This window comes from Callorhinchus milii, unplaced genomic scaffold (assembly GCF_018977255.1).
Source record: "Callorhinchus milii isolate IMCB2004 unplaced genomic scaffold, IMCB_Cmil_1.0 Scaffold4, whole genome shotgun sequence".
Taxonomy (NCBI): Eukaryota; Metazoa; Chordata; class Chondrichthyes; order Chimaeriformes; family Callorhinchidae; genus Callorhinchus; species Callorhinchus milii.
The window spans coordinates 6,193,306-6,219,398 of record NW_024704745.1 but is presented as its reverse complement, the minus strand read 5'-3'; the positions used below and the strand labels follow the sequence as shown (position 1 = coordinate 6,219,398).

Sequence of the window (26,093 nt, the reverse complement as noted above, 5' to 3'; positions counted from 1 at the left end):
AGTTTTAGCTGGTTAGATTCCAGCAGTTACCCCAACGCACACTCTGGGGTCCCCCAAGCCTTGGCTCTTACCAACCTGCGCCTAATACTTTCCAGAATTAGGTAAGCAGGATGTTTCCCTCCAGGGAGAGAGCGCGCATTCCACTCCAACAATTTATCTCCGGAATTTCCATGTGTAGGTGGGATGCATGGATTTCTCAGTTTGGTTTGGATACTCGTAAGCACGGTGATGGGTTACCGAAAGACACCCGGCTGAGCAAGGAAAAGAGTGGTAGGCTCTTCTAGTATGCAGTGGGGGGGAAGAGGAAACGTCAAACAGAATGTATAGCTAATAAAACAAACACAAGGGAAATAGCATGGCATTTTATTCTATTTTAATTATAATAGTTACTTCTAAAATAAATGTCTTGTCTTATTCAAATCAGCTGATAAAGCAGATAACAATCTGGTGGACGGATGCTGTGCTCATAAACTCTCAAATGGGTGGGCACTGTCCCATCTTAACTTGCGCATGCACACACACACACACGGCAAAATACTGTAGATACTGGAAATCTGAAATAAAAACAGAAGTCGCTGAGAAGACTCTAGCAGGCCAGCAGCATCGATGGAGAGAGGAAAGTGAGTTAACGTTTTTAGGCTAACGATCTTTCGCGAGAACTAGGCGACGTTGGAAGGGACCAATTTATAAGGACGGAGAAGGGGGTGGGGAAAGAAAAAGGAAAAATTTAGGTGGGGGACAGGAGATGATGAGATCAGAGGTGTTGTTGGTGCAAACAAAAGAAGGCAAGAGTGGGAGGTTACAGAGAAAATATGTGGCTTTGAGACTCAGAGGATGTGTGAATGGTAATAATATTTTTTCAAAATTTGCCACTTCAACCCATGATTGTGGGACCCTGCTGTGCTCAATTGGCTGTCGCATTTCACCCAACAAAATATATAGTCAATTCACTTTGCAGTAGATTCTGTGAAGCGCTTTGAGACGTCTCAAAGACGTGATAAGGCGCTATATCAAATGCAAGGATTCTTCTTCTTATTATTATAGAAGAGGGGAAGTAGGGGGCAAAGCTGAGAGAAGATTGGAGCTGTGTTTAAGGTCTAAAGTGGTTAAAACCATGGTGCACACCATAGCGCTTTCAGCCACTATGCCCCGAAGTCCTGGAATTCTCTCCTTTAATCCCTCTGTCTTGCCCCCTCCCTCCCCATTTTCAAATCTCGCCTAAAGACCCTCCTTTTCTGATTGTGCTTACGGTCACCTGCCCCCTCCCCCTCGCTCGGGGTCAGACTCCGCCACTCTCAAGTGCTCCAGGACTCTATTCAGCAGGAAGAGTGCTATACAAATGCAAGTTATTGTTGCTGACACATACACACTTTCCCTTGCACGCGCGCATAAAACCAAATAATAAATTACCCTGGTACACACATCGGGAGTATGTACCAAGGCACCGGACAGTCAGGGATTTGGACCTGAGCTGAAGGTTGAAATAAGGAGGGGTGGAGAAGCAGGGAGGGTAGGGGTAGGAGGGTGACCAAAGGTGCGGTTGAAGAGAAAGGTTTTGAGACAGATTTTGAAGATGACAAGGGAGGGGACAAGGCGAAGGGACTGTAGGATGGAAATCCAGAAGATGGGGGCAGAGGCTGAAGGCCCAACCACCGATGGTGGAGGGGGCCGGGTGTGGGACGTGGAGCAGGCCGGAGCCCGGTGAATGGGGGGAGCGGACAGGTCGGTATGGGATTAGCAGCTCACAGAGGTTGGGAGGAGCAAGGCCTTGGAGGGCTTTGAAAGCAACGATGAGCCAGTGGAGCCAGGTGAGGATGCGGATAAGTTGATGGAAGTTGGTGCACACAACAGTTACACGCATACACACACACACTTTCGGTATCCTGTGTGATGCCCAGGGCCTGACAGCTCGGGCTGTTATTTGCCACTCAAACGGATCACGTCGGCGACCATGGCTCCGATGCCATCAAAGATGTGGTGCAGGTGTGTCTCGCACATGAAAGCGGGCGTCGTGACGATTTTATTCTTCATGTCCACGTGAGCTTGGTGGGAACTGGGTTAAGGATTGTGTTAACGAAGCAGGTCAAACAGCAGAGCTCAGATCTTGGGTTGTGCCAGGTAAGGAACTAACCCCACGCGCCCGCCCACCTCTGCCAGCGCAGCAAGGCCCAGGGCTGTCTACCACCACCATCTCCCCACCGTCCCGGGGACGAGCTTGGCCTTCAACCAGCATCTTTCCACCACAGCCAATTTTGGTCTAACCTTTACTCAGTCTCCACACAATGGCACCCTCAGATCAGGCGGATTCTCCGTTTCTGTGCCAATCTGGTCTCCGTGCCAGGGTACAGTGGTGTCTCTGTGACAGGGAACATTGGAGCACAGTGGTGTGAGGTAGGGGTGAAAGGATATGTGGACGTCACCGGGGAAGTGCTTTCCCCCCATACACCTGATGGCTTCAGCTGTTCCAGGGTACGGCCATTTCCCTCCCTCCTCTTCCTCCTGGCCCACCGTCACCTCCACCCCTGGCAGCACTCGGGCCACCAGCACGGGGGCAATGCAGCACAGTCTGCAACACAGGTAAGAGGACAGCATCACACAGTGCTGAGTAACATGCTTGCCAGTGGGAGGCAGTGCAACAACAGAACGACCCAGCACCCTGTATCACTGGCTGTGTCTCCACTGATGTTCCTCCAGCTCCCTTGCTCTGTGGGACTCTCGTCTCCCCTCTCTGGCACACACTCCTACGCAGTAACCCAAAGGGTGGTGTGGGGGGTGTTGGGGACGGAAAGGGGCAGAGACCTTGATGCTAATGAAACGCAGATTGCTCAAAGAAGTAGAGGAGTGATCGAAGCTGTACTTCTGCACACAGCAATGCCCCACAAACAGGCATGGAGCGAGCGAGCGACCAATTTCATCTGGGGGATTGTTGGCTAGGACACCGGGAGAGAGAAACTCCCTTTGCTTTTTGTATAGCGTCACATGATCTTTTTACGTCCCCCTGAACAAGCAGATGAGACCTCGCTGCCTTCAGCGTCTCATCCAAAGGAAGATTCAACTCCCCCCGCATCCCCCTTCTTCCTCCCAGCACTACATTGGAGCGTCAGTTTAAACTGATGTTCCTCCAGCTCCCTCTCAGTGTCAGGCTCAGTCTGTTCTTCAGCTAGTGTCCTGCGTCACTGACATGGAATATTACAGCACAGAAGGATGCCATTCGGCCCATCGTGCCTGTGGCATCGTTTTGCAAGAGCTACAAACTAATCCCACTCCCTCTTACTCCATAACCTTACAACTCCCTTTTGAAAGCTATTATCAAATCTGCTTCCACCACCCTTACAGCAGTGCATTCCAGACCGTAACAACTCTCTGGGTTAACAAAATTCTCCTCGTCTCACCTCTGGTTCTTTTGACAATTATCTCAAGTCTGTGTCCTCTGGTTACCGACCCATTCGCCAGAGGAAACAATTTCTCCCTATGCACTCTATCAAAACCCTTCATAATTTTTGAAAATCTCTGTTAAATCGCCCCTCCAGCTTCTCAGCTCGAAGGAGAGCAAACTCAGCCTCTCTAGTCTCTCCACATAATTATTGTTCCCCAACCCTGGCATCATTCTTGTAAATCTCTTCTGCACCATCTCCAAGGCCTTGACATCTCATGTCTCTGCTGATATTCATCCAGCTCCCTCACTCTGTCAGTCTCAGTCTCTCCTGCCGGTGGAGATGGAGTCAGCGCTGCGGCCATTACTCACCCGATGGGCTTCCCCGCTTGATGGAAGTCCTTCAGTACCCGCTCCACATCCGTGATCACTTTGCAGTCCTTGCCATCCACTGCAAACGACGATCTGTTGCGATGACAGAAGGTATGTGTTGGTCTGAGTAGCAACACTGAGGCACGTGGAGCCTGACTCCCAAGTTTCCTAACTCCACACGCCTCTGTTTACCTAGCAGTAAGTAGGAACCCGGTTGTTAGTCGATTGGCGGATTGTTTTCTGGGGTTAATAATCCCTTGAAAAAAAAATTGGTCACTCAATCCACGACTGTTTGTAGGACAATGCTGGGTGCAATTGGCTCCCGCACTTTGCCCACAAAATATACAGTCAGACAGGCAAACACACACAAACACCCAGCCGCTCCCCATAACCACTCTTGTCCTCAAATCTCTGACCAGCGGAAAGAGATTTCTGCAATTAATTATTTCAAACTTGTCATTACCTTAATGTTAGCAACTGCCCTGTTAGCAGCTGAGGCTGAGGTGCTGCTACTCACAGGTTCTTGGCCGCCCCAAAGCCCCCAGGGAAGATGACAGCATCATGGTCCTGGGCCTGCAGCTTGTTAAGATCCACCACTCGGCCCCGAGCTATCCGTGCCGACTCCACCAGCACGTTCCTGGCAGGGAGAGAGAGCGAGGGCAGCGTTAACATGGCTAATCTCAGCCTCCAAGAGAGACCCGTTCAGTGACACAACTACAACTACTAATGTCTCTGGCCAACCATCACTGGTGCTTAGGCCTGAGGCCAGCAATGCATAATGAGCTTGGCCTGAGTGAAGGAGCGGCTGGGAGTGAGTGAGTGAGTGAGTGTGTGTGAATGAGTGTGAGGGTGCCCACAAAATATATACTCAATTCACTCTACAGTATATTCTGTGAAACGCTTTGAGACGTCTTGAAGACGTGATAAGGCGCTGTATCAAATGCAAGGTTTATTATTATTATCAGAATGGGATGAAGGACCTTCATCTTTTTTGGGGGTCAGCTGAGTGTCTGACGCACACGGAAAACAACCGACCTGCTTAAGAGTATCCAAACCGAGCTGAGAAATCCATGCATCCCATCTACACATGGAAATTCCAGAGCTAGACTATTGGAATGTGCACTCTTTCCCTGGAGTGACCCATCCTACTTACCTAATTCCAGAGAGTATTAGGTGCAAGTTGGCAGAAGCCAAGGCTTGGGGATCCCAGAGTGTGCATTGGGTTAGGCAGTCTAACTACCTGCTGGAGTCTGACCTGCTAAAACTGCATAGCTTGCCTTTGAGAGCACTGCCTGGTACACTTTCCCGCTGTTTGTCCAGCTAGGACCACCCTACCTGTTAGGGCTTTGGCTTGCAGGGTATAACAGGAGCTGAAAGTGAAGCTAAAACCTTCGTCATCTGAACCAGTCCTGTTATTTATTTATTCAACACAGCGCTCCCCCTCGCCACCCCCCTCCACCCTTCCTCTCGTTGGTTCTCCTGCCTGCTCTCACCGGCTTTCCACCGCAGGCTCACCCCGCGCGTGATCAATGACGTGCATCTGAGGGATGTTGGGAGCGTAGACCTGTACAGCGGCTCCGACCCGGCTCAGGTGTACCAGGATCCTGGAACACAACGACAACAAACCACACTAACCACACCACATGCTCATGCCCCTCCACCCCACCCCTCACCACCCACTCACTCTCTTCCCACCTGACTGTGTTCTTCCCCCCCAAGTGTTCTCTCCCAATCTCTTGGCTCATTCCACTCCACTCAGTCTCAAACCCCACCTGCTCACTCCCAATATCCCCGCTCGCCGCCAACCAACAACAACAACAAAATTACATTTATAGAGCGCCTTTCACGTCAGGAGGACGTCCCAAAGCGCTGAACAGTCAGGTGAACTCGATCCTCTGGGGGATGGGGAGCCAGTGGAGTCGGGCGAGGGTGGGAGTGATGGGTCACGGAGTCTGGTGCGTGAGAGTACACGAGCTGCAGAGTTTTGGATGATGTGAACCACCCACCCCCGCTACCTCCCAAATCCCCCGCTCACAACCAACACCCCCCACCGCTCACTCACAACGCCCCCCCCCCCCCCCCCCCACACACTCACTTCCCATCCCCGGCTCACTCATAAACCTCACCCCCCCCCCCCCCCCCCCCCGGTGGTGACAGTGACACAGTAACCCGCTGACAGAGAAGTGCGGTGACTTACGCCGAGGCCTCATGGATCTCCGTGCCATCGTACACACCGCAACCTGACAGCACCTGCAGAGAAAACGACAATCAGCCGCCAATACAGACACATAGACAGACACGTACACACACAGATACCCACACACACACACACACACACGGACAGACAGAGCGGCTCACACTCACACCAGCCAACGGGAGGGGACAGCCGGATCCCACAGGACACCGCAAACAGCACATGTGAGGAGGTGGTTGCACTTGACATAGCGCTGGAGTGACCCTCACACACACCGACCAGAGAGAGTGACCCTCACACACCGACCAGAGAGAGTGATCCTCACACACAAACATTGACCAGAGGCTGGAGTGACCCTCACACACACACACCCTGACCAGAGGCTGGAGTGACCCTCACACACACACACTGACCAGAGGCTGGAGTGGCCCTCACACACACACACTGACCAGAGGCTGGAGTGACCCTCACACACACACTGACCAGAGGCTGGAGTGACCCTCACACACACACTGACCAGAGGCTGGAGTGACCCTCACACACACACACACTGACCAGAGGCTGGAGTGACCCTCACACACACACACACACTGAGCAGAGGCTGGAGTGACCCTCACTCACACACACTGACCAGAGGTTGGAGTGACCCTCACACACACACACACTGACCAGAGGCTGGAGAGACCCTCACACAGACACACACTGACCAGAGGCTGGAGTGACCCTCACACAGACACACACACACTGACCAGAGGCTGGAGTGACCCTCACACACACGCAGACCAGAGGCTGGAGTGACCCTCACAGACAAACACACACTGACCAGAGGCTGGAGTGACCCTCACACACACACACACTGACCAGAGGCTGGAGTGACCCTCACACACACACACACTGACCAGAGGCTGGAGTGACCCTTACACACACACACAGACCAGAGGCTGGAGTGACCCTCACACACACACACTGACCAGAGGCTGGAGTGACCCTCACACACACACACACTGACCAGAGGCTGGAGTGACCCTCAAACACACACACACTGACCAGAGGCTGGAGTGACCCTCACTCACACACACTGACCAGAGGCTGGAGTGACCTTCACACACACACACACACACTGACCAGAGGCTGGAGTGACCCTTACACACACACACAGACCAGAGGCTGGAGTGACCCTCACACACACACACTGACCAGAGGCTGGAGTGACCCTCACACACACACAGACCAGAGGCTGGAGTGACCCTCACACACACACACACACTGACCAGAGGCTGGAGTGACCCTCAAACACACACACAGACCAGAGGCTGGAGTGACCCCCACACACACTGACCAGAGGCTGGAGTGACCCTCACACACATACACACTGACCAGAGGCTGAAGTGACCCTCACACACACACACACTGACCAGAGGCTGGAGTGACCCTCACACACACACACACACACTGACCAGAGGCTGGAGTGACCCGTACACATACACACACTGACCAGAGGCTGGAGTGACCCTCACACACACACTGACCAGAGGCTGGAGTGACCCTCACACACACACTGACCAGAGGCTGGAGTGACCCTCACACACACACACACACTGACAAGAGGCTGGAGTGACCCTCACACACACACACACTGACCAGAGGCTGGAGTGACCCTCATACACACACACTGATCAGAGGCTGAAGTGACCCTCACACACACACACTGACCAGAGGCTGGAGTGACCCTCACACACACACACTGACCAGAGGCTGGAGTGACCCTCACTCACACACACTGACCAGAGGCTGGAGTGACCCTCACACACACACACACACACTGACCAGAGGCTGGAGTGACCCTCACACACACTGACCAGAGGCTGGAGTGACCCTCACACACACACACACTGACCAGAGGCTGGAGTGACCCTCACACACACACACACACTGACCAGAGGCTGGAGTGACCCTCACTCACACACACTGACCAGAGGCTGGAGTGACCCTCACACACACACACACACTGACCAGAGGCTGGAGTGACCCTCAAACACACACACTGACCAGAGGCTGGAGTGACCCTCACACTCACACACACTGACCAGAGGCTGGAGTGACCCTCAAACACACACACAGACCAGAGGCTGGAGTGACCCTCACAGACAAACACACACTGACCAGAGGCTGGAGTGACCCTCACACTCACACACACTGACCAGAGGCTGGAGTGACCCTCACACACACACACTGACCAGAGGCTGGAGTGACCCTCACTCACACACACTGACCAGAGGCTGGAGTGACCCTCACACACACACACACACACTGACCAGAGGCTGGAGTGACCCTCACACACACTGACCAGAGGCTGGAGTGACCCTCACACACACACACTGACCAGAGGCTGGAGTGACCCTCACACACACTCACACACACTGACCAGAGGCTGGAGTGACCTTCACACACACACACACACACTGACCAGAGGCTGGAGTGACCCTTACACACACACACAGACCAGAGGCTGGAGTGACCCTCACACACACACACTGACCAGAGGCTGGAGTGACCCTCACACACACACAGACCAGAGGCTGGAGTGACCCTCACACACACACACACACTGACCAGAGGCTGGAGTGACCCTCAAACACACACACAGACCAGAGGCTGGAGTGACCCCCACACACACTGACCAGAGGCTGGAGTGACCCTCACACACATACACACTGACCAGAGGCTGAAGTGACCCTCACACACACACACACTGACCAGAGGCTGGAGTGACCCTCACACACACACACACACACTGACCAGAGGCTGGAGTGACCCGTACACATACACACACTGACCAGAGGCTGGAGTGACCCTCACACACACACTGACCAGAGGCTGGAGTGACCCTCACACACACACTGACCAGAGGCTGGAGTGACCCTCACACACACACACACACTGACAAGAGGCTGGAGTGACCCTCACACACACACACACTGACCAGAGGCTGGAGTGACCCTCATACACACACACTGATCAGAGGCTGAAGTGACCCTCACACACACACACTGACCAGAGGCTGGAGTGACCCTCACACACACACACTGACCAGAGGCTGGAGTGACCCTCACTCACACACACTGACCAGAGGCTGGAGTGACCCTCACACACACACACACACACTGACCAGAGGCTGGAGTGACCCTCACACACACTGACCAGAGGCTGGAGTGACCCTCACACACACACACACTGACCAGAGGCTGGAGTGACCCTCACACACACACACACACTGACCAGAGGCTGGAGTGACCCTCACTCACACACACTGACCAGAGGCTGGAGTGACCCTCACACACACACACACACTGACCAGAGGCTGGAGTGACCCTCAAACACACACACTGACCAGAGGCTGGAGTGACCCTCACACTCACACACACTGACCAGAGGCTGGAGTGACCCTCAAACACACACACAGACCAGAGGCTGGAGTGACCCTCACAGACAAACACACACTGACCAGAGGCTGGAGTGACCCTCACACTCACACACACTGACCAGAGGCTGGAGTGACCCTCACACACACACACTGACCAGAGGCTGGAGTGACCCTCACTCACACACACTGACCAGAGGCTGGAGTGACCCTCACACACACACACACACACTGACCAGAGGCTGGAGTGACCCTCACACACACTGACCAGAGGCTGGAGTGACCCTCACACACACACACACACACACTGACCAGAGGCTGGAGTGACCCTCACACACACACACATACTGACCAGAGGTTGGAGTGACCCTCACACACACACACACACTGACCAGAGGTTGGAGTGACCCTCACACACACTGACCAGAGGTTGGAGTGACCCTCACACACACACACACACTGACCAGAGGTTGGAGTGACCCTCACACACACACACACACTGACCAGAGGCTGGAGTGACCCTCACACACACACACACACTGACCAGAGGTTGGAGTGACCCTCACACACACACTGACCAGAGGTTGGAGTGACCCTCACACACACTGACCAGAGGTTGGAGTGACCCTCATACACACACACTGACCAGAGGCTGGAGTGACCCTCACACACACACACACACACACTGACCAGAGGTTGGAGTGACCCTCACACACACTGACCAGAGGTTGGAGTGACCCTCACACACACACACTGACCAGAGGCTGGAGTGACCCTCACACACACACACACACACACACTGACCAGAGGCTGGAGTGACCCTCACACACACACACACACTGACCAGAGGTTGGAGTGACCCTCACACACACACACACACTGACCAGAGGCTGGAGTGACCCTCACACACACTGACCAGAGCCACGCTGGGGTGGGGACGGGCGGCCGCCGAGTGCAGGGCGCGGGGGTACCGGACCCGGGAGAGGACGAGGCCGCGGCTCAGCCACATGACGACGCGCACCGGAAACCGGACCCGACCGGAACCGGAAACGAGAGCCCGGACTAGAACCGGAAACGAGCCGCCCCAGACCGGAAACGGAAACACGGGAGCGGGGACCGGAACCGGAAACAAGACCACGCCGGAAATGCCCGGGATTGGCCGCTCCTCTGACGGATTTCTTTTCTTATCTTAAAGGTGTTTGAGGTGTATCGGCCCCTCCCCCCTCCCCCCCTCCCCCCCCCGCAGGCACTGTCTCAGGGGGGAGAGAGGGGTCAAACTGTCTGACCGGTTATATGGTTATCTGCTTCTTAGCTGTTTTTAATAATGATAATAATAATATTCCTCATCTGTGCTACGGCGCCTTATCACGTCTCCAAGACGTCTCCGAGCGCTTCACGGCATACGCCGTCAAGAGTAGTGACTCGTGTATTTTGTAGGGGCGACGCGGCAAGCGGGCGGGCGGGTGGGCGGGCCATCGGGCAGGCAGGCGGGCGGGCAGTCAGGCGGGCGGGCCGTCGGACTTGCGGGCAGTCGGGCGGGCGTGCAGTCGGGCGGGCAGGCAGTCGGGCGGACGGGTGGGCAGTCGGGCGGGCAGTCGGGCGGGCGTGCAGTCAAGTGGCGGGCGGGCAGTCGGGCGGGCAGTCGGGTGGGCGGGCAGTCGGGTGGGCGGGCAGTTGGGTGGGCGGGCAGTCGGGCGGCGGGTGGGCGGGCGGCGGGTGGGCGGGCGGGCAGTCGGGTGGGCGGGCCGTCGGGTGGGCGGGCAGTCGGGCGGGCGGGTGGGCAGTCGGGCGGACGGGTGGGCAGTCGGGTGGACGGGTGGGCAGTCGGGCGGGCAGTCGGGCGGGCAGGCAGTCGAGCGGGCGTGCAGTCAAGTGGCGGGCGGGCAGTCGGGTGGGCGGGCAGTTGGGTGGGCGGGCAGTCGGGCGGCGGGTGGGCGGGCGGGCAGTCGGGTGGGCGGGCTGTCGGGCGGGCGGGCGTGCAGTCGAGTGGCGGGCGGGCAGTCGGGCAGTCGGGCGGGCGGGCGGGCAGTCGGGCGGCGGGCGGGCGGGCGGGTGTGTGGGCTTTTTTTGGTTTGCGTTGATTATCAAACAGTCGTTTGTTTAGGTCAAGATTTTTTTGCAGTGACAGAGATCGTCAGTGAGACACAGGGCGACTGCGCAGGAGAGTCCCGTTAGTGCGCTCGCGTTTAGTGCACTCGCCTCGTGAGCGAGAGGAGCCGCGTTCGATTGCTTAGGCAAGTTTCTTTACTCCGCACGCCTCTGTTTGCCTGGCGGTCAGTAGGAACCCGGTTGTTACTCGATTCATGGATTGCTTTCCGCAGGTAATCCTTAAAAATACCATAACTAAATAATAATAATAATAATAATTTGTTCGCTCAATCCACGACTGTTTGTGGAACGTTGCTGTACGCAATTGGCTTCCTCGTTTCGCCCACAAGATATACAGTCACTACACTTTACATTATATTCTGCGAAGCGCTTTGAGACATTTCGAAGACATGATCAGGCACAACATCAAATGCAAGGACTATATTATTATAAAATCAAAGTGGTCAGCGTGACACACAGTGACTGCCAGTTCAGAGTGGTTGGAGAGACATTGACCATAAAGGTTAGAGTAGTTCTTGTGACCTCGGCGCCTGTCAGGTTGGATAGTTGGTGTGGAATGCTTGGCGTGATAGTGACTGTCAGGTAGGAGGGATAAGGTGACATAGATGTCATAAGGTGTCATAAGGTGTCAAGTTGGAGTAGTTTGTGTGATACACAGCGACTGGTTGGACTGGTTGTTGTGACAAGTAAAGCTCCCTCTACACTGTCTGTCCACATTCTCAGGTCAGTGGCAGCACAGGTTGATGAGTAAACTAGTCTGGAAGTTATGATCAGTGTCAGGGCTTCTATCAGAATGAGTGTGAGGCCATACAATATGAGCCTCTCAATAAAGGACGGTGTGGTTCTCGTGAGTTTTGTCCCGATTTTTTAATGCTGTGAGTTGGTGAGGCACGTCAGCAAGCCTAGCGCAGTTTGTCACATGCACATTCTTGCCTCTGGGTCAGAAGGTTGTGGATACAAATCTAGAGTCCAGGCTGGCACTCCAGTGCAGTGCTAGGGGATACCTTACTTTGGATGAAATGTTAAATCATGGTACCATTTGTGCTGGATTTGGTGGATGTTATAACAATCTTGCAAAGCTTTTGCAAAGAAAATGTGTCTCCTTGTATCCAGGTTAACAATCTCCAGATAAATCAGCCATTATGTATTATGTGTTTATTTCGTATTTCACCCACAAAATACACAATCAACAACAACAATTTGCACTTATATAACGCTTTCCACGCTGGATGGTGTCTCAGAGCACTTAACAATGGTGGAGCCCAAGGCCGAGCCAGGGGAAGGGGAAAGACTAGGCACGGTTGAAAAGGAAGGTCTTCAGGCGCAAGGAGATGGTCAAGGAGGGGATGAGGCGAAGGGGTTGAGGGAGAGAGTTCCAAACTTTGGGGATATAGTGGCTGAAGGCACGGCCGCCGATGGTGGAGCAGAGGATTCGGGGGACACAGAGGAGGCCGAATCCAGTATACCGAAGGTGGCGGTTACTGCCGTGGGGAGAGAGGAGGTTAGAGAGATAGGGGGCTGCCAAGGAATGGAGGGAATTAAACATTAGAGTGAGGATCTTGAAGTCAAACTGCTCTGTGACAGGGAGCCAGTGGAGTTTGGCAACGACTGGAGTAATCGGGTTACGAAGTTTGGTGAAGGTGAAAATGCGAGCGGTGGAGTTTTGAATGAGCTGCATTTTGTGAATAGTGGAGGAGGGGAGACCGGCGAGGAGGGCGTTAGAATTGACAAAGCCGAGAGGTGACAAAGGCATGGACAGGATTTTGGCAGCTTTTGAGGTGAGGTATTGTCGGAGATGGACAATGTGGTGGAGGTGGAAGAAAGTGGTGCTGGTCAGGGACTGGACATGGGGGAGGAAGAATAACCGGGGATCGAACCTGACTCCTAAGTTGTGCACAGGTTCAGAGAATTTTAAGGACAGGTCAGGTAGATTGAGGAGGTCGGAACCATGGGACAGAAGACGTCGGTGGGAGCCAAAGAGTATAGCTTCTGTCTTGTTGACATTTACCTGCAAGAAATTTGTGCTCATCCAGCTCCTGATGTCTGACAGACAAGTTGACAGAACATCAGGGGACTGAGGATCGCAGCTGTAGGTGGCAAAGTAGAGTTGGGTGTCATCCGTATACATGCAGAAGTTAACCCCATGTCTACGGATGACATCACCGAGAGGGAGCAAACAGATGAGGAAGAGAAGGGGGCCAAGGATGGATCCTTGGGGTACCCTGCAGGTGACCGGGTGGAAGTGCGAAGAAAAGCCATTTGCAGAAATGTAGTGCTGATGGTTTAACATAACATGTAGGAGCAAGAGTGGGCCATTCGGCCCTTCGAGCCCGCCCCGCCATTCAATCATGGCTGATCTTCTAATCTAACTCCAGCTAATAACCTGACCCTGCCTTATCCCCATATCCCTTAATCCCTTTTGCAATAAGAAATCTATCTATCTCAATCTTGAATATGTTCAAGGACTGAGTGTCAACAGCTCTTTTGGGTAGCGTGTTCCATACATGCACCACCCTTTGAGTGAAATTCTTCCTCAACTCAGTGCGAAAGGGCTGGCCTCTGAATTTAAGGTTGTGACCCCTGGTTTTAGTTTCTCCAACCAGGTTTGTGAGGTAGGACTCGAACCAAGCGAGTGCGGTCCCACTGAGGTGGTTGATAGAGAACAGGCGGTGTAGGAGGATGGTGTGATTGACTGTGTCAAACACGGTGGAGGGGTCCAGGAGGACTAGGAGGCAGAGGGAACCCTGGTAACAGATAGAGAGGATATCATTTGTGACCTTCATAGAGCTGTCTCTCTACTGTGGGCAGGGCGGAAGCTGGACTGGAGGGGTTTGAGTAGGATATGGAGGGAGAGGTGTGCGCGAAATTGGTAGGCAACAACCCATTCCAGAGCTTTGGCAAGGAAGGGCAGGTTTGAGAAGGTGGTAGTGGCCGAGGTTGGAGGGATCGAGGATAGATTTTTTAAGGAGGGGGGTGATAACCGCGGTTTTGAGGGCGAGTGGGATTGATCCTGAGGATCACTACAGCATATTCTGTGAAGCGCTTTCAGAGGTGTCAATGACGTGATAAGGCGCTATATTAAATGCAAGGATTATTATTATTATTATTCATGTCATGGCTATGTGGGACCAGCTGAGTTGAGCTGAAACCTGCCATATTTTCCTATAAAACCAGTCACTGCACTGGACTGTGGTTATATGTAATGCACTTACCAATGTGATAAAGCGCGACCACCCACAGTATAACCTGTGAAGTGCTTTGAGACGTCTCAACGAAGTGATAAGGTGCTATATCAAATGCAAGGATTATTATTATAAAAATAAAATTTTTTAAATAAAATAGGTGAATGCTACAGCCACCAGGGGGCAGAAGTGACCCAGTTATCTGCTCTGCCTCATCTGCCTCCCTCTGTGCTGTGGGAGTAATGTCAGCAGGAAAATATCAAACGGGGGGAGGAAACATAGACTTTATTTTGTGCAGCAAGTGAGTGGCATGGGTTTTGCCCCATTGAATTTGCCCGTAAATACACAATCACTGCAGAGCAATTAAAAGTTGAATCGCTTCAGAACAATTCAGCACTCAATTCAAGATTTATTAGATTGTGTGGGGGTTTGACTCAGTGACAGCAACTATAATTTGACCTTGTCTACAAGTCCTGTTTACCCCCATATTTGTTTTGTACAGTGCACTGACCAACAACTGAAACGTGTGGAAAGATGATGATAATTCTATTTAGAAATACTTAATTGCATTCAATACAAGTGTTTGACTGTACAGCATTTCGACGTCCAGAAGATTGGTATGAGTGATTTCCATCATTTTCATGGCAGGTAATGATCCGTCACCATGTTCGGTGCGACATCTTCCATAACATGGATGGAGGATGAGGGAGTTACCGGTATCAGACTTTCCTGTAGCTTAGTGGTGAGAGCACTCACCTCGCAAATGAGAGGACCTGGGTTCGATTCCCGGGCGGGGCGAAACCTCAGGCAAGTTTTCTTATTCCACAAACCTCTGTTCACCTAGCAGTAAATAGGAACCCGGTTGTTAGTCGATTGGCGGGTCGCTTTTCCGGGGATAATAATCTCTTCCAAAAAAAAATAATAATTTGGTCATTCATTCCACGACTGTTCCACAAAATATACAGTCAATTCACTTTACAGTATATTCTGTGAAGTACTTTGAGACGTCTCGAAGATGTGATCAGGCGCTAAATCAAATGCAAGGATTATTATTATTATTGTTACTCTCCACTCATCTGCAAATAAAATTAATTGTAAGAAAAAGAGGGTGTGGGGTGGGATGGGGGTTGTAACATGACTTTGTGAATACTGTGCATTATGTTTTGCTTATAAAAGTCAATTAATTTTACAATTTATTCTGTGAAGTGTTTTGAGTTGTCTCGAACACATGATAAGGCGCTATATCAAATGCAAGGATTATTATTATTATTTGAGTTTGAAGTGACTCAGAGTTCTGGAATCATTCATCATAGGAAGGCATGAGGAACCTTTGTGCCATCAAATGTCTTTGTTGTGATACAATAAGCTGTGATCTGGTCGGCAGCCAATGCAGGCTACAGGGAGAGAAAACCCTGAGTCCCACTTCACTGCTGGTATCCATCAATGGTGGTTTGGATTCTTTCATCAGTCGGTTGGATTAATTGATTGTTTGGTGATTAATTGCTTGACTAATTAATTGATTTTTTTTTTCTTTTTTCTTCCCACAATGTTACCGCTTTAACCTGTTCCACAGCCTCCTGGCATTATTCACGTGGGAGCTCCAGCAGGGGGGGGCAGTGGGGAGGGGTGGGTGAAGAGGGGAATTCACAGTTGAGTCTTATGCTGTCCAAATCTTACATCCAAACACCCTGGAGGATTAACCAGGACAACAGGAGAAACTCCCTTGTTTACAATAGGGAAACATGGGAATATTCATGTGTAGGAATATGAGGAACTTTCTGTCTGCTTTCCCCCCTGCCACCTCCCTTGCCTCCTTCAAGGTCTATCTCAAGACCCTCTCGATCGACCGCGCCTTTGGCCACCCTTCTACCTCTACCATCCCTGCCCTCCACCCATCCTGATCCCAACCCCCAGCTTAGGTGCAAATCCTTGACTGTCCAATGACAAGTCCTCCCGACATGAATATAGGAACATAGGAAAGGTGAAAGGTGCTATACAAATTTGTTGTTGTTGTTTGGGTGCTCTTAAGCACAGTGATGGGTTTCTGCATGTATCAGCTGAACCCCAAAACGGTGTATGATCTTCAGTGTCCAACTGAACAGGCACAGACAGGAGCTTGGTTTAACATCTGCCTCATTTGAAGGACGTCACCCCCGACAGAGCAGCTCTCCCCCCACCGACACAAACCATCCGGCCCAGAAGGGAGAGAGTGAAAGACTGGGAAAGTCTGTACCTTATAGCAGATTTACAGTCAAGGGTACAGATTGGAAATGCTGAGAAAACCTAACCAGAGAACATCAAGCTGGCTGAAAAGAGAGAGACAATGTACCCGCTGTAAGCAGGATGCTGCACGTCTTGGCTGACTGAGCACTGTTCTCAGGGTAACTCATTCTCAGACAGTTTATATGAGATTCATCAAGGACGAGCCCAGGAACAATGGAATGAGCAACAGAGCGCTTGTTTCAGCATCTGTTCCTTCAGCGAAAGGTCCATGTGTAGGAGCACCACGATCAGAGACGATGTCTCGGTGGGGGATGTTTGTTTACCATTCATCAGGAGCTGAAATTTGGCCCTTTCGCCTCTCGGCACAACCAGTTTCCACGGAGACAAGGCCCTCTTTGGGGTTATCTTGCCAGCTTTGGTAGCAGCTGATTCCTAGACACAAGGTGTGTCACTCTCATCACTCTTTCACTTCTGGGTCAGGAATTTGCGGGTTCAAGCCTCACGTGGGGGGNCTTTGAGCTCATACTATAGGCTGCTGCTCCAGCGAAGTACTGGAGAAACCACTATATTGTTCGAGGTGCCGTCTTTCAGATGAGATGTTAATAATAATAATCCTTGCATTGCATCCTTGTTGAGATGTCTCACAGAATATATTGTAAAGTGTAGTGACTGTATATTTTGAGGGCAAACCGTGGCAGCCAATTGCGCAGAACAGTCTCCCACAAACAGTCGTGGATTGAGTGACCAATTTTTTTTGTGGGGGCAGGGAGGGATTATTACCCCCAGAAAGCAATCCGCCAAACAACTAACAACCGGGTTCCTACTTTCTGCTAGATAAACAGAAGCGCATAGAGTAAGGAAACTTGCTTAAGGTTTTGCCCCTCCCGGGAATCAAACCCGGATCCACTCACTTGCGAGGCGAGCATGATAAGCACTACCCAACAGTATTCCACATCAGCCTAGACTGATGCTCCAGTGCAATGCTGTATTATTAGAGGTGTCATCCTTCAGATGAGATGTAAAACTGAGGCGTTCTCTGTGCATGTTCAGGTGGACATTAAACTGATGGGAACTGTTCACTGTGCGGTGAATCTTGCAGGTGTTAGTGGCTTACCACAATTTGTCTTATGAAATCTGTCACTAACACTTGACAATAATTCCCTGTGAATCACTTTGAAACATTTCAATGTGATAAGATGCTATAAAAATTTCTGTCTCCTTGATGCTGGTTGAAGGAAGATTGCAGCTTCACAACAAAGTGAGGATCAACGTGAAGGACTGTGGATCAATCCTCATAGATTTGCCAGCTTGTAGTCACAGGGCAGCTAAGTGCACATCGACCGCTTGACAAGTACACTGTCAGTCTGATTGTCCTCAACTTTAGCATTCTCTGAGCACTGACTCACTGTAGTATCCATCTTCCTGACCGCACAGCTCTTCCTTTCCCTGAATAAAACATAAAAATGTACAGCTCCTTCCCGCTCGTCTTCCGGGAACTACATTTGAATCTTGATGGATGCCATGTAGTGTATGGATCATGCAGAGTCCTGTAACATGTTGGTTAGCATGCTTGCCTTGCAAGAGAGAGGATCTAGGTTCGATTACCTAGCAGTAAACAGGAACGCGGTTGTTAGTCGATTGGCGGATCGCTTTCTGTGGTTAATAATCCCTCCAAAAAATTAATAATAATAATCAATAATAACTGTTAGAGCTTTGGCTTGTAGGGTTAACAGGAGTTGAGTGGGAGAATTCCCTGCCTCCAGTGATTGGTCTGCCCTTCCAAGTCCTGCCGATGAGCCAGGCTGGGCTGTGCTGCCAGCTGTAGTGCCCTGGAATAGTACAGATCAGCCTGGTTCAGGAACTGGACTAGAGACCATCACACAGGGTTAGTTTGATTCTATCATTCCGTTGCCAAACATGTCACCTTGGAGCCAGTTCAGCTCAGGAGGATAGTCATGAGCTGGTCATTTGGCATCCGACAAGCGCGTGTTGAGCTCTCACACAGTGGATGGTGGGAACCAGGTACTCCAGGATGAAGTTCCGGCCAGTGGTGGGGTGGGCAGGCCGGTGCTCACTGAGTGAAGGAGGGCACAGGGAGGAGATTGGACAATGAGCTTTCCAGCCTCTACCCTGGGACATTGATGTGGATCATCAGAATGGGCTGTCTGTCTGGTCAGGATGGGCGGGTGGGGGCCGGAGGTGAAAAGCTACAAATTGTGTGCATTTTATTATCTTCTGGATAAAGAAAAAGACGGAAGCCTTACAGGTGAGATGGGAAAAGGAGAGGAATTTATGCATGCTTTTTAAAACAAGTGGCATCTGCTATGTTCCTCAGCCACCATGCCAATTAGGAATATAGCTTGGCCAGTAATTGCCATTTGATGCGAGATTGATTCCTTCAGTTTCCAGCCTCTTATCCCCGCTCGGCAGAGAGCACTTCAGGATATTTGCTGCAGAGCCCTCGAGCTGCTGTTGAAATTGCTTGTTCTGCAGGTAATGTCCGACAGCAGCCTCCATGCGTGGGCTGGCAGTCCACAGGTTTATTAATCACAGGGTGAGATGTTAATAAGGCCAAACAGGGTGCAGTGAGTTCAGAGAACAAACCTCAGTTGTGGTGGGCGAACTGTGTGTGCAGGGGGTGGGGGAGGTGTTACTTTGTGATATAAATTATTGGCTGCTCCTTCCCATTACACTGCTATGTGTTATAATAATCCTTGTATTTGGTAGAACGCCTTTTCATGACGTTGAGACATCTCAAAGTGCTTCATAGGGTACACTGTAATGTGAATTGACTGCATTTTGTGGGTGAAACTCAGCAGCCAATTCTACACGCACACCAGTGTCACACAAACAGTCGTGGATTGAATGGGCAAATTATTATTATTATTATTTTTTGGAGGGATTATTACCCCTGGAAAGTGATCCTCCAATCAACTAGCGACTCTGTTCCTTACTTAATGCCAGATAAACAGAGGCTTGTGGAATAAGGAAACTTGCCTAAGGTTTCGCCTCACCCAGGAATTGAACCTGGGTCCTCTCGCTTGCGAGGCGAGCACGCTAACCACTACGCTACAGGACTCCTGCACAAATTGGCTGCTGCTTTCACCCACAAACACACACACACACACACACAGTCACTGCACTTTACAGAGATTAGGTGTGAAGTGCTTTGAGATTACGGTTGTATCATCGAAGAGAAGGATGCTCATTGTGTTATTGATTGTATCTCAGCTTCAAAAGCCACTTTTTTTTGATATGCTTATTCAATTTATTTCCAAATATAGAAACTAAAATTGACAATTAAACACCTCCTGGGGGTGCCCCCATCTCCTGCTCCACAAACCAACTAACCTCGCTGCCTTTGTAATTACAACCAGCAATAGCTGGGGACACTTGTGTACCAAATGGACCATTGGCCAGATAGGTGGTCTGAACAATCAGACCACTTTGACTGTTGTGTGGTTTCAATGTTAGGAATATCACTTGGCCAGGCACAAGGGGCACATAATAATAATAATAATCCTTGCATTTGCTACAGCGCCTTATCATGTTGTCGAGAAGTCTCAAAGTGCTTCACCAACACACTGTAAAGTGCAGTGATTGTGTACTGTGCGGCTGAAACTCGACAGCAGTTGCCCACAAACAGCCATGGAGTGAGCGATCAATGTTATTTGGGGAATTTTTAGGCAGGATACTGGGAGAGAGAAACTCGCTTCTCTTTTCAAATGGTGCCACCAGATCTTTAACGTCCACCTGAACAGGCAGACAGGGCCTTCCTTGGTTTGATGTTTCTTCCGAAGGACGGCACCTCCGACAATGCAACATCCCCCCAGCACGCATTGGATTGTCAGTTTAGATTATGCGATTCCAAGTTCCAACGTGGGACTTGATCCCACAATCTTCCGACTCAGAGGCGAAGGAGCTACCACTGACTGTGACTGTTTTGTGGGTGACCGCGGTAGCCAATTTGCGCACAGCAACTTCCGGCAAACAGCCATGAAATGAATGACCAATTTTATCGAGGGGATTGTCTTTTGAATAGGAAGTCAGAATATGAACCTTTGTATCTCTTTCAGTGTCCATCCTTTCATATGTCCATCTGGAGTCCCGTAGCACACCTTTCAAGCAAGAGGACCTGGGGTCGATTCCTTGGCGGTGGCGAAACTTTAGGCAAGTTTCCTTGCTCCACACGCCTCTGTTTACCTCGTAATAAGTAGGAATTGGGTTGTTGGCAGATCACACTCCGGGGGTAATAATCCCTCCAAAAAATAATAAATTGGACACTCAATCAACTATTATTATCTGCCGAGGACAGTTACTACACTACCAGTAATCGCTTTGAAATATCCTGACAATATGTGTCTGCAATTTTCTGAGGTTTGGGGAGCTGAGGATGCAAGTTGGTTATAACCCTGACTGGCTTTTTATTCCTGGTTGTGTTTTTGCCGGCTGAACTGCTGACCTGAATGAATGTGTAACATTCCTATCGATCAAGTAGAAAAGCCTGGCTCAGCATCTCAGGTAAAATCAGGCAGCCTCTTTCCCCCGCCCCACCCCCACACCCCCATCTTCAGTGTTCATGCTATTCGTGTATGCAGTGCTCCTCACTCAGATTGACTCACTGAGGCAAGTTTCCTTATTCCACACGACTCTGTTTACTTAGCAGTAAGCAGGAACCCAGTTATTAGTCGATTGGCAGATCGCTTTCAAACGCAAGATTAAAAAAAGAAATTGGGTCACTCAATCCACGACTGTTTGTGGGACACTGCTGTGTGTAATTGGCTGCTATGTTTCCCCCAAAAAAATATACAGTCACTCCACTTTACAGTAAATTCCGTGAAGTGATTTGAACCATCGTAAAGACATGATAAGGCGCTTTATCAAATGCAAGGATTATCATTATTTATTATTATTAATACATCAGTGTCTAATGAAAGCATGTACACTCTGGCCCGTAGTGAGCTGGCGTGTATGGGGAGCTCAGCTGCCCTGTGTGCGGGTTGGTGAGTGGATGAATGTGTATAAAGTGCCGTGTTTATCTTTTCATTCATTACAGCTTTCAAGGCAGCTAACCCCGTAATGACAGCCCTCAGTGTTATTTTCACTAATGAGCTTCTAAATTTCATGCTTTGACGGGCTTCCTCACAGACACCCCTGTGCCTGGGTGCTGCCTGACTCACACAACCGGGCCGGTGATAAACACTTGAGTCCATGCCTGCTCAAGCAATTACATGCTTTACACTGTGCCCGAACATTAAAATCTCATCCTTTAACCGCTTCCTGTAACTAAACTGTCTCCATTATTTACAGCTTACAAATTTAGGGGAAGGTCCACCTGCCACTGAACGGCATAACTAATCAAATATTAATTTTAATCTGAGGGATTTATCGGAATCATAAATTGTGTGTAATTGTAAAAAATTACTGTGTGTTATTAACTGCCTCATTGACTCAGCCGTTTCGCTGGCATTTCACTCCTGTCTGCTTCTGCCCGGTTCCTGTGTGAAGGAACAGGGATTCTCTGTGGGAGCAGGGTGACCAACAGCGAGGAGTCCTGTAGCACAGTGCTTAGAGCATTCGCCTCGCAAGTGAGAGGACCCGGGTTCGATTCCCAGCCGCGGCGTAACCTTAAGTAAGTTTGCATACTCCACATACCCCTCTGTTTACCTAGGAGTACGTAGGAACTCGGTTGTTAGTCGGTTGGCGGATCGCTTTCCAGGGTAATAATCTCAATAAAAAATCCAGTCACTCAATCCATGACTGTTTGTGGGACACTGCTGTGCACAATTGGCTGCTCACAATCATATCACTTTGGAGTATATTCTGTGCAGCGCTTTGAAACGTCTCAACGATGTGGTAAGGCACTATATCAAATGCAAGGATTATTATTAATGTCTTCCCGACGTGAAAGGCGCTCTATAAATGTAATTTTGTTGTGTTATTGACATCAAATGGGTCGGGGTTGTGAATGTATACAGTGGGAGTGCGCACAGTGGGAGTGTGTATAGTGGGAGTCAATGGGAAGGAGTTGGGTTCCTATGTTGGAATCACATTGGAATTAGTTAGCTGCTTATTTGAATCGATGTTCACGGGAGCTGGAGTGACAGCCTCCTGTACGTTACAGATGGTTTTGCATAGATTTAAATATGATTACGATTCAAACAACCGTGGTGCTGGAAGATGGAAAGAGAAGCACAGCTTGTGTGTATCATTCACTAACTGCAATCAGTAAGGCAGGCCAGAACCAGACAAGACAGATAGACAGACAGACAGGCAAGCAGACGGACAGACTGACTGACTGACAACACTTTTTGAAATATTCACAAAGGAAAGAGACCCAGTTCAGGATGTTATTGGCCACAGTATTGTTTTTCACTCAACCTTTACAATAAAATCAAACTTTATAATAATAATCCTTACATTTAGTACAAAGCCTTATTACGCTATCAAACTGGGGTCAGGGAATCTTTCTACTCAGCTCCTGGTAACCCTGCAAGCCAAAGCCCTCACGGGTAGGGTGTCCTCGCTGGATAAGCAATGGATTAAGCATGAAGATGGGTTTTTACATGCGTCAGACACCCAACTGACCCCAAAAAAACACGTGTTGTGACAGTGTATTTTACGGGTGAACGCAGCAGCCGATTTGCACACAGCAATGCCCCACAAACAGCCATAGAGCGACCGTCCAATTTTATTTGGGGGGATTGTCGGCCAATCACTGGGACAGAGAAACTCCCTTCTCTTAATACGTGATCTTTAATGGCCTTGAACAGGCACAGGCAGGACCTCGAGAAATCAATGCTCTCTCTTTATAGGTTTGTCTTTCAGTTTGTAAACGAGTGAATCGCAAAATCACGATGTGATGACTTCCGTCTTTGCTGATGGCTTGGTTATTCGACCATGAAACTTGTTCTGTTATATCCACAGAGCAATTCATCACCTGGGCTGGCACCAAGCTCAGCGCTTTCTCTCCCAAACCTCTCTCCATCCCCTTCTCCTGTGTGTGACACAGCTCACAGGAGGGAGGAAGGGAGGGAGTGAGGCCTGTCCTGAGGCAATGCCTTCATTTCACTCTAAATCCCCTCAGAAGGCCGCAGGGGTGGCTGCTTCCAAACTGATTCTTCTTACAGTGCCTTTCATGTCAGGAGGATGCCTCAAAGTGCTCCACAATTGTCCTCTTGCTTGCGAGATGAGCACCCTAACCACTGGACTCTACTCCAAGGGGAAACTCATCAGTGAAAGGAACCATCTCATAGGGAACCTTGCAGAGGTCGGTACGGCAGTAGCCAGGATGGGGAGATCAGGATTAAACATAGAACAATGGGATGAAAAACATAGTGTCTAAAGACTCAGTCAGTGGCATCCTTTCTCCCTTCTGTGTCACAAGGTTATGGGTTCAGGACTTTGAGCTCACAGCCTAGACTGACACTGCACAAGCCCTTTGAGATGCTGCAACGTTACAGGTGGCGTGAGGACGCAAGTTTTTCCTACGAAAGATTCTGCCAATTAGACACGACTGATGAAGGAAGCACTCAATCCTATAATCGGCTCCCACGCACACTTCCAGCCAAATAACACAGGAACATCATCACCGAGATACAGCAGACAGGAGAAGAGTGGCTCAGCTCAAAAACTATCCAATCGCCCTCAAGATTTCTTCCCTGCCTGTCTCTCTCTCCCTTTCAATCTAATATCCCTGAATCCTTTTAGTTGATTAGAATATGTCGAGCACTATTTTGAAACCCTTTTGTGGTCTCTCATTCCCCTGATTGCTTGAGCTCACAGTCTGGGCTGACAGTCCAGAGCAGTGTTGCGGAGAGCTCTGTGTTATCGGAGGCGCCGTCCTTCAGATGAGACATTTGGCACTTGTGCCTTCAGCCTCTCTACCCCCCACCCTGTGGATCTCCATCCTACAGTCTCTTCGCCTCGCCTGTTCTCTTGATTCTTTTAAGGGCCATCTCAAGACCTTCCTTTTCGACCGCGCCTTCGGTTACCCTCCTATCCCCCCCCACCCACCCTGCCCTCCACTCCTCCTGATCCCAACCCTCCTGCTCGGGTGCAAATCCCTGACTGTCCTGCATCTTGGGACATCCTCCTGACTGAAAGGCGCTGTGTAAATGTAATTAGTTGCTGTTCAATCGGATCCATCGATGCTTTTTCAGGGGGAAATGTTAAAGATCAATTTTGCAAAAGCAATGGGTTTTCCTGGCCTTAGGAAATTAGGCAAATTAGACAGGACACCGGGGGTCAGTCAGGCCGGGAATAGAGCCTGGGATTTCCCTGCACACCCAGCCACTCTGACTTTTTGTGACCTTGCTCAGTGTCACAGGTGTTGAACCAGTTGGCTTTCAGTCAGTCACTCTCTATCTTTGCTCAGTGTGGGATACCGAGGGCAGCCACACTCACAGAGACCCTGACAGGTGTGTAATAGCGGATCGATGCCATGGCCCTGACGGCATGTTCAATCATCCACCCCTCCCCCACCCCCGGCCAGGGGCTCACCAGCAGCACAATCATTGCTCCTCACTTGATATTTTTTGAAGTGATGCAAAACAGGAAGAGAAAAGCCCCACAAATCACACCATCCAATGGCTGCCAGGAGCAAGAACTGAAGAAAATAAAAGCTTCTTGGAGCCTCAAGCCCACGTCAGGGGCTTTGAGCTCACAGCCCAGGCTGACGCTGCAGCGCAGTGCTGGGGGGAGAGAGAGCTTTGCATTATCGGAGATGCCGCCCTTCGGATGATATGTTAAATTCAGTTCCAAAGTGCATTCAAAGTCTAAAAATGATAAATTCCGTTTTGTTTTATTTAAGAGCTCTGAGACGCTGCCCTGCGTGAAAGGCGCTATTTAATGCAGGCTGTTGTTGTTTATTTAAAGTAAACGTAATTCATGTGTTGCCCACAAAATACCCAGTCAATCCACTTTATAGTATATCTCGTGAAGTGCTCTGAGACGTCTCAACGACGTGATAAGGCGCAGTATGTTGGTGTTAGTATTATTATTATGCAGGATTGACCCACTGCAGCCAACAGCAGGTTTGACCGGGTTGTTGCCAGCGTTGGAGCGGAGTGTGATTGTCAATTTACTTTGCTGCTCAGGTAAGCGCATTGTTATAAATGGGGAATGTTAAGAAAACTGGACGCCCCAGATACACTTGATTAATAGTTTAATTTCCCTCTGCCTGGTTGCTGCGTAGCTCCCTTTGCTTCCTGATTATCA

At 50.3% G+C, this 26,093-nt stretch overlaps 1 protein-coding gene across 1 annotated transcript; it reads right to left on the bottom strand.

Moving 5' to 3' along the window:
- Positions 1-1,676: 1,676 nt before the first annotated feature.
- gatd3 (glutamine amidotransferase class 1 domain containing 3) lies at positions 1,677-10,394 on the bottom strand. Its single transcript, XM_042334687.1, has 7 exons — positions 10,277-10,394; positions 5,943-5,995; positions 5,239-5,349; positions 4,263-4,382; positions 3,746-3,838; positions 2,410-2,566; positions 1,677-2,046 (listed from the first exon to the last, which is right to left on the bottom strand). The coding sequence occupies exons 1-7, from the start codon at positions 10,367-10,369 to the stop codon at positions 1,918-1,920; spliced, it is 756 nt and encodes a 251-aa protein (XP_042190621.1). The 5' UTR covers positions 10,370-10,394; the 3' UTR covers positions 1,677-1,917.
- Positions 10,395-26,093: the final 15,699 nt, after the last annotated feature.

Coding starts and splice junctions, on each gene's coding strand:
- gatd3 (XM_042334687.1), bottom strand. CDS start 10,369: ATGTGGCTGAGCCGCGGCCTCGTCCTCTCCCGGGTCCGGTACCCCCGC. Junction 5,996..10,276: donor CCCACCCCAGCGTGGCTCTG/GTCAGTGTGTGT, acceptor TTTTCTCTGCAG/GTGCTGTCAGGTTGCGGTGT. Junction 2,567..3,745: donor CAAGCGGGGAAGCCCATCGG/GTGAGTAATGGC, acceptor CCTGTGTTGCAG/ACTGTGCTGCATTGCCCCCG.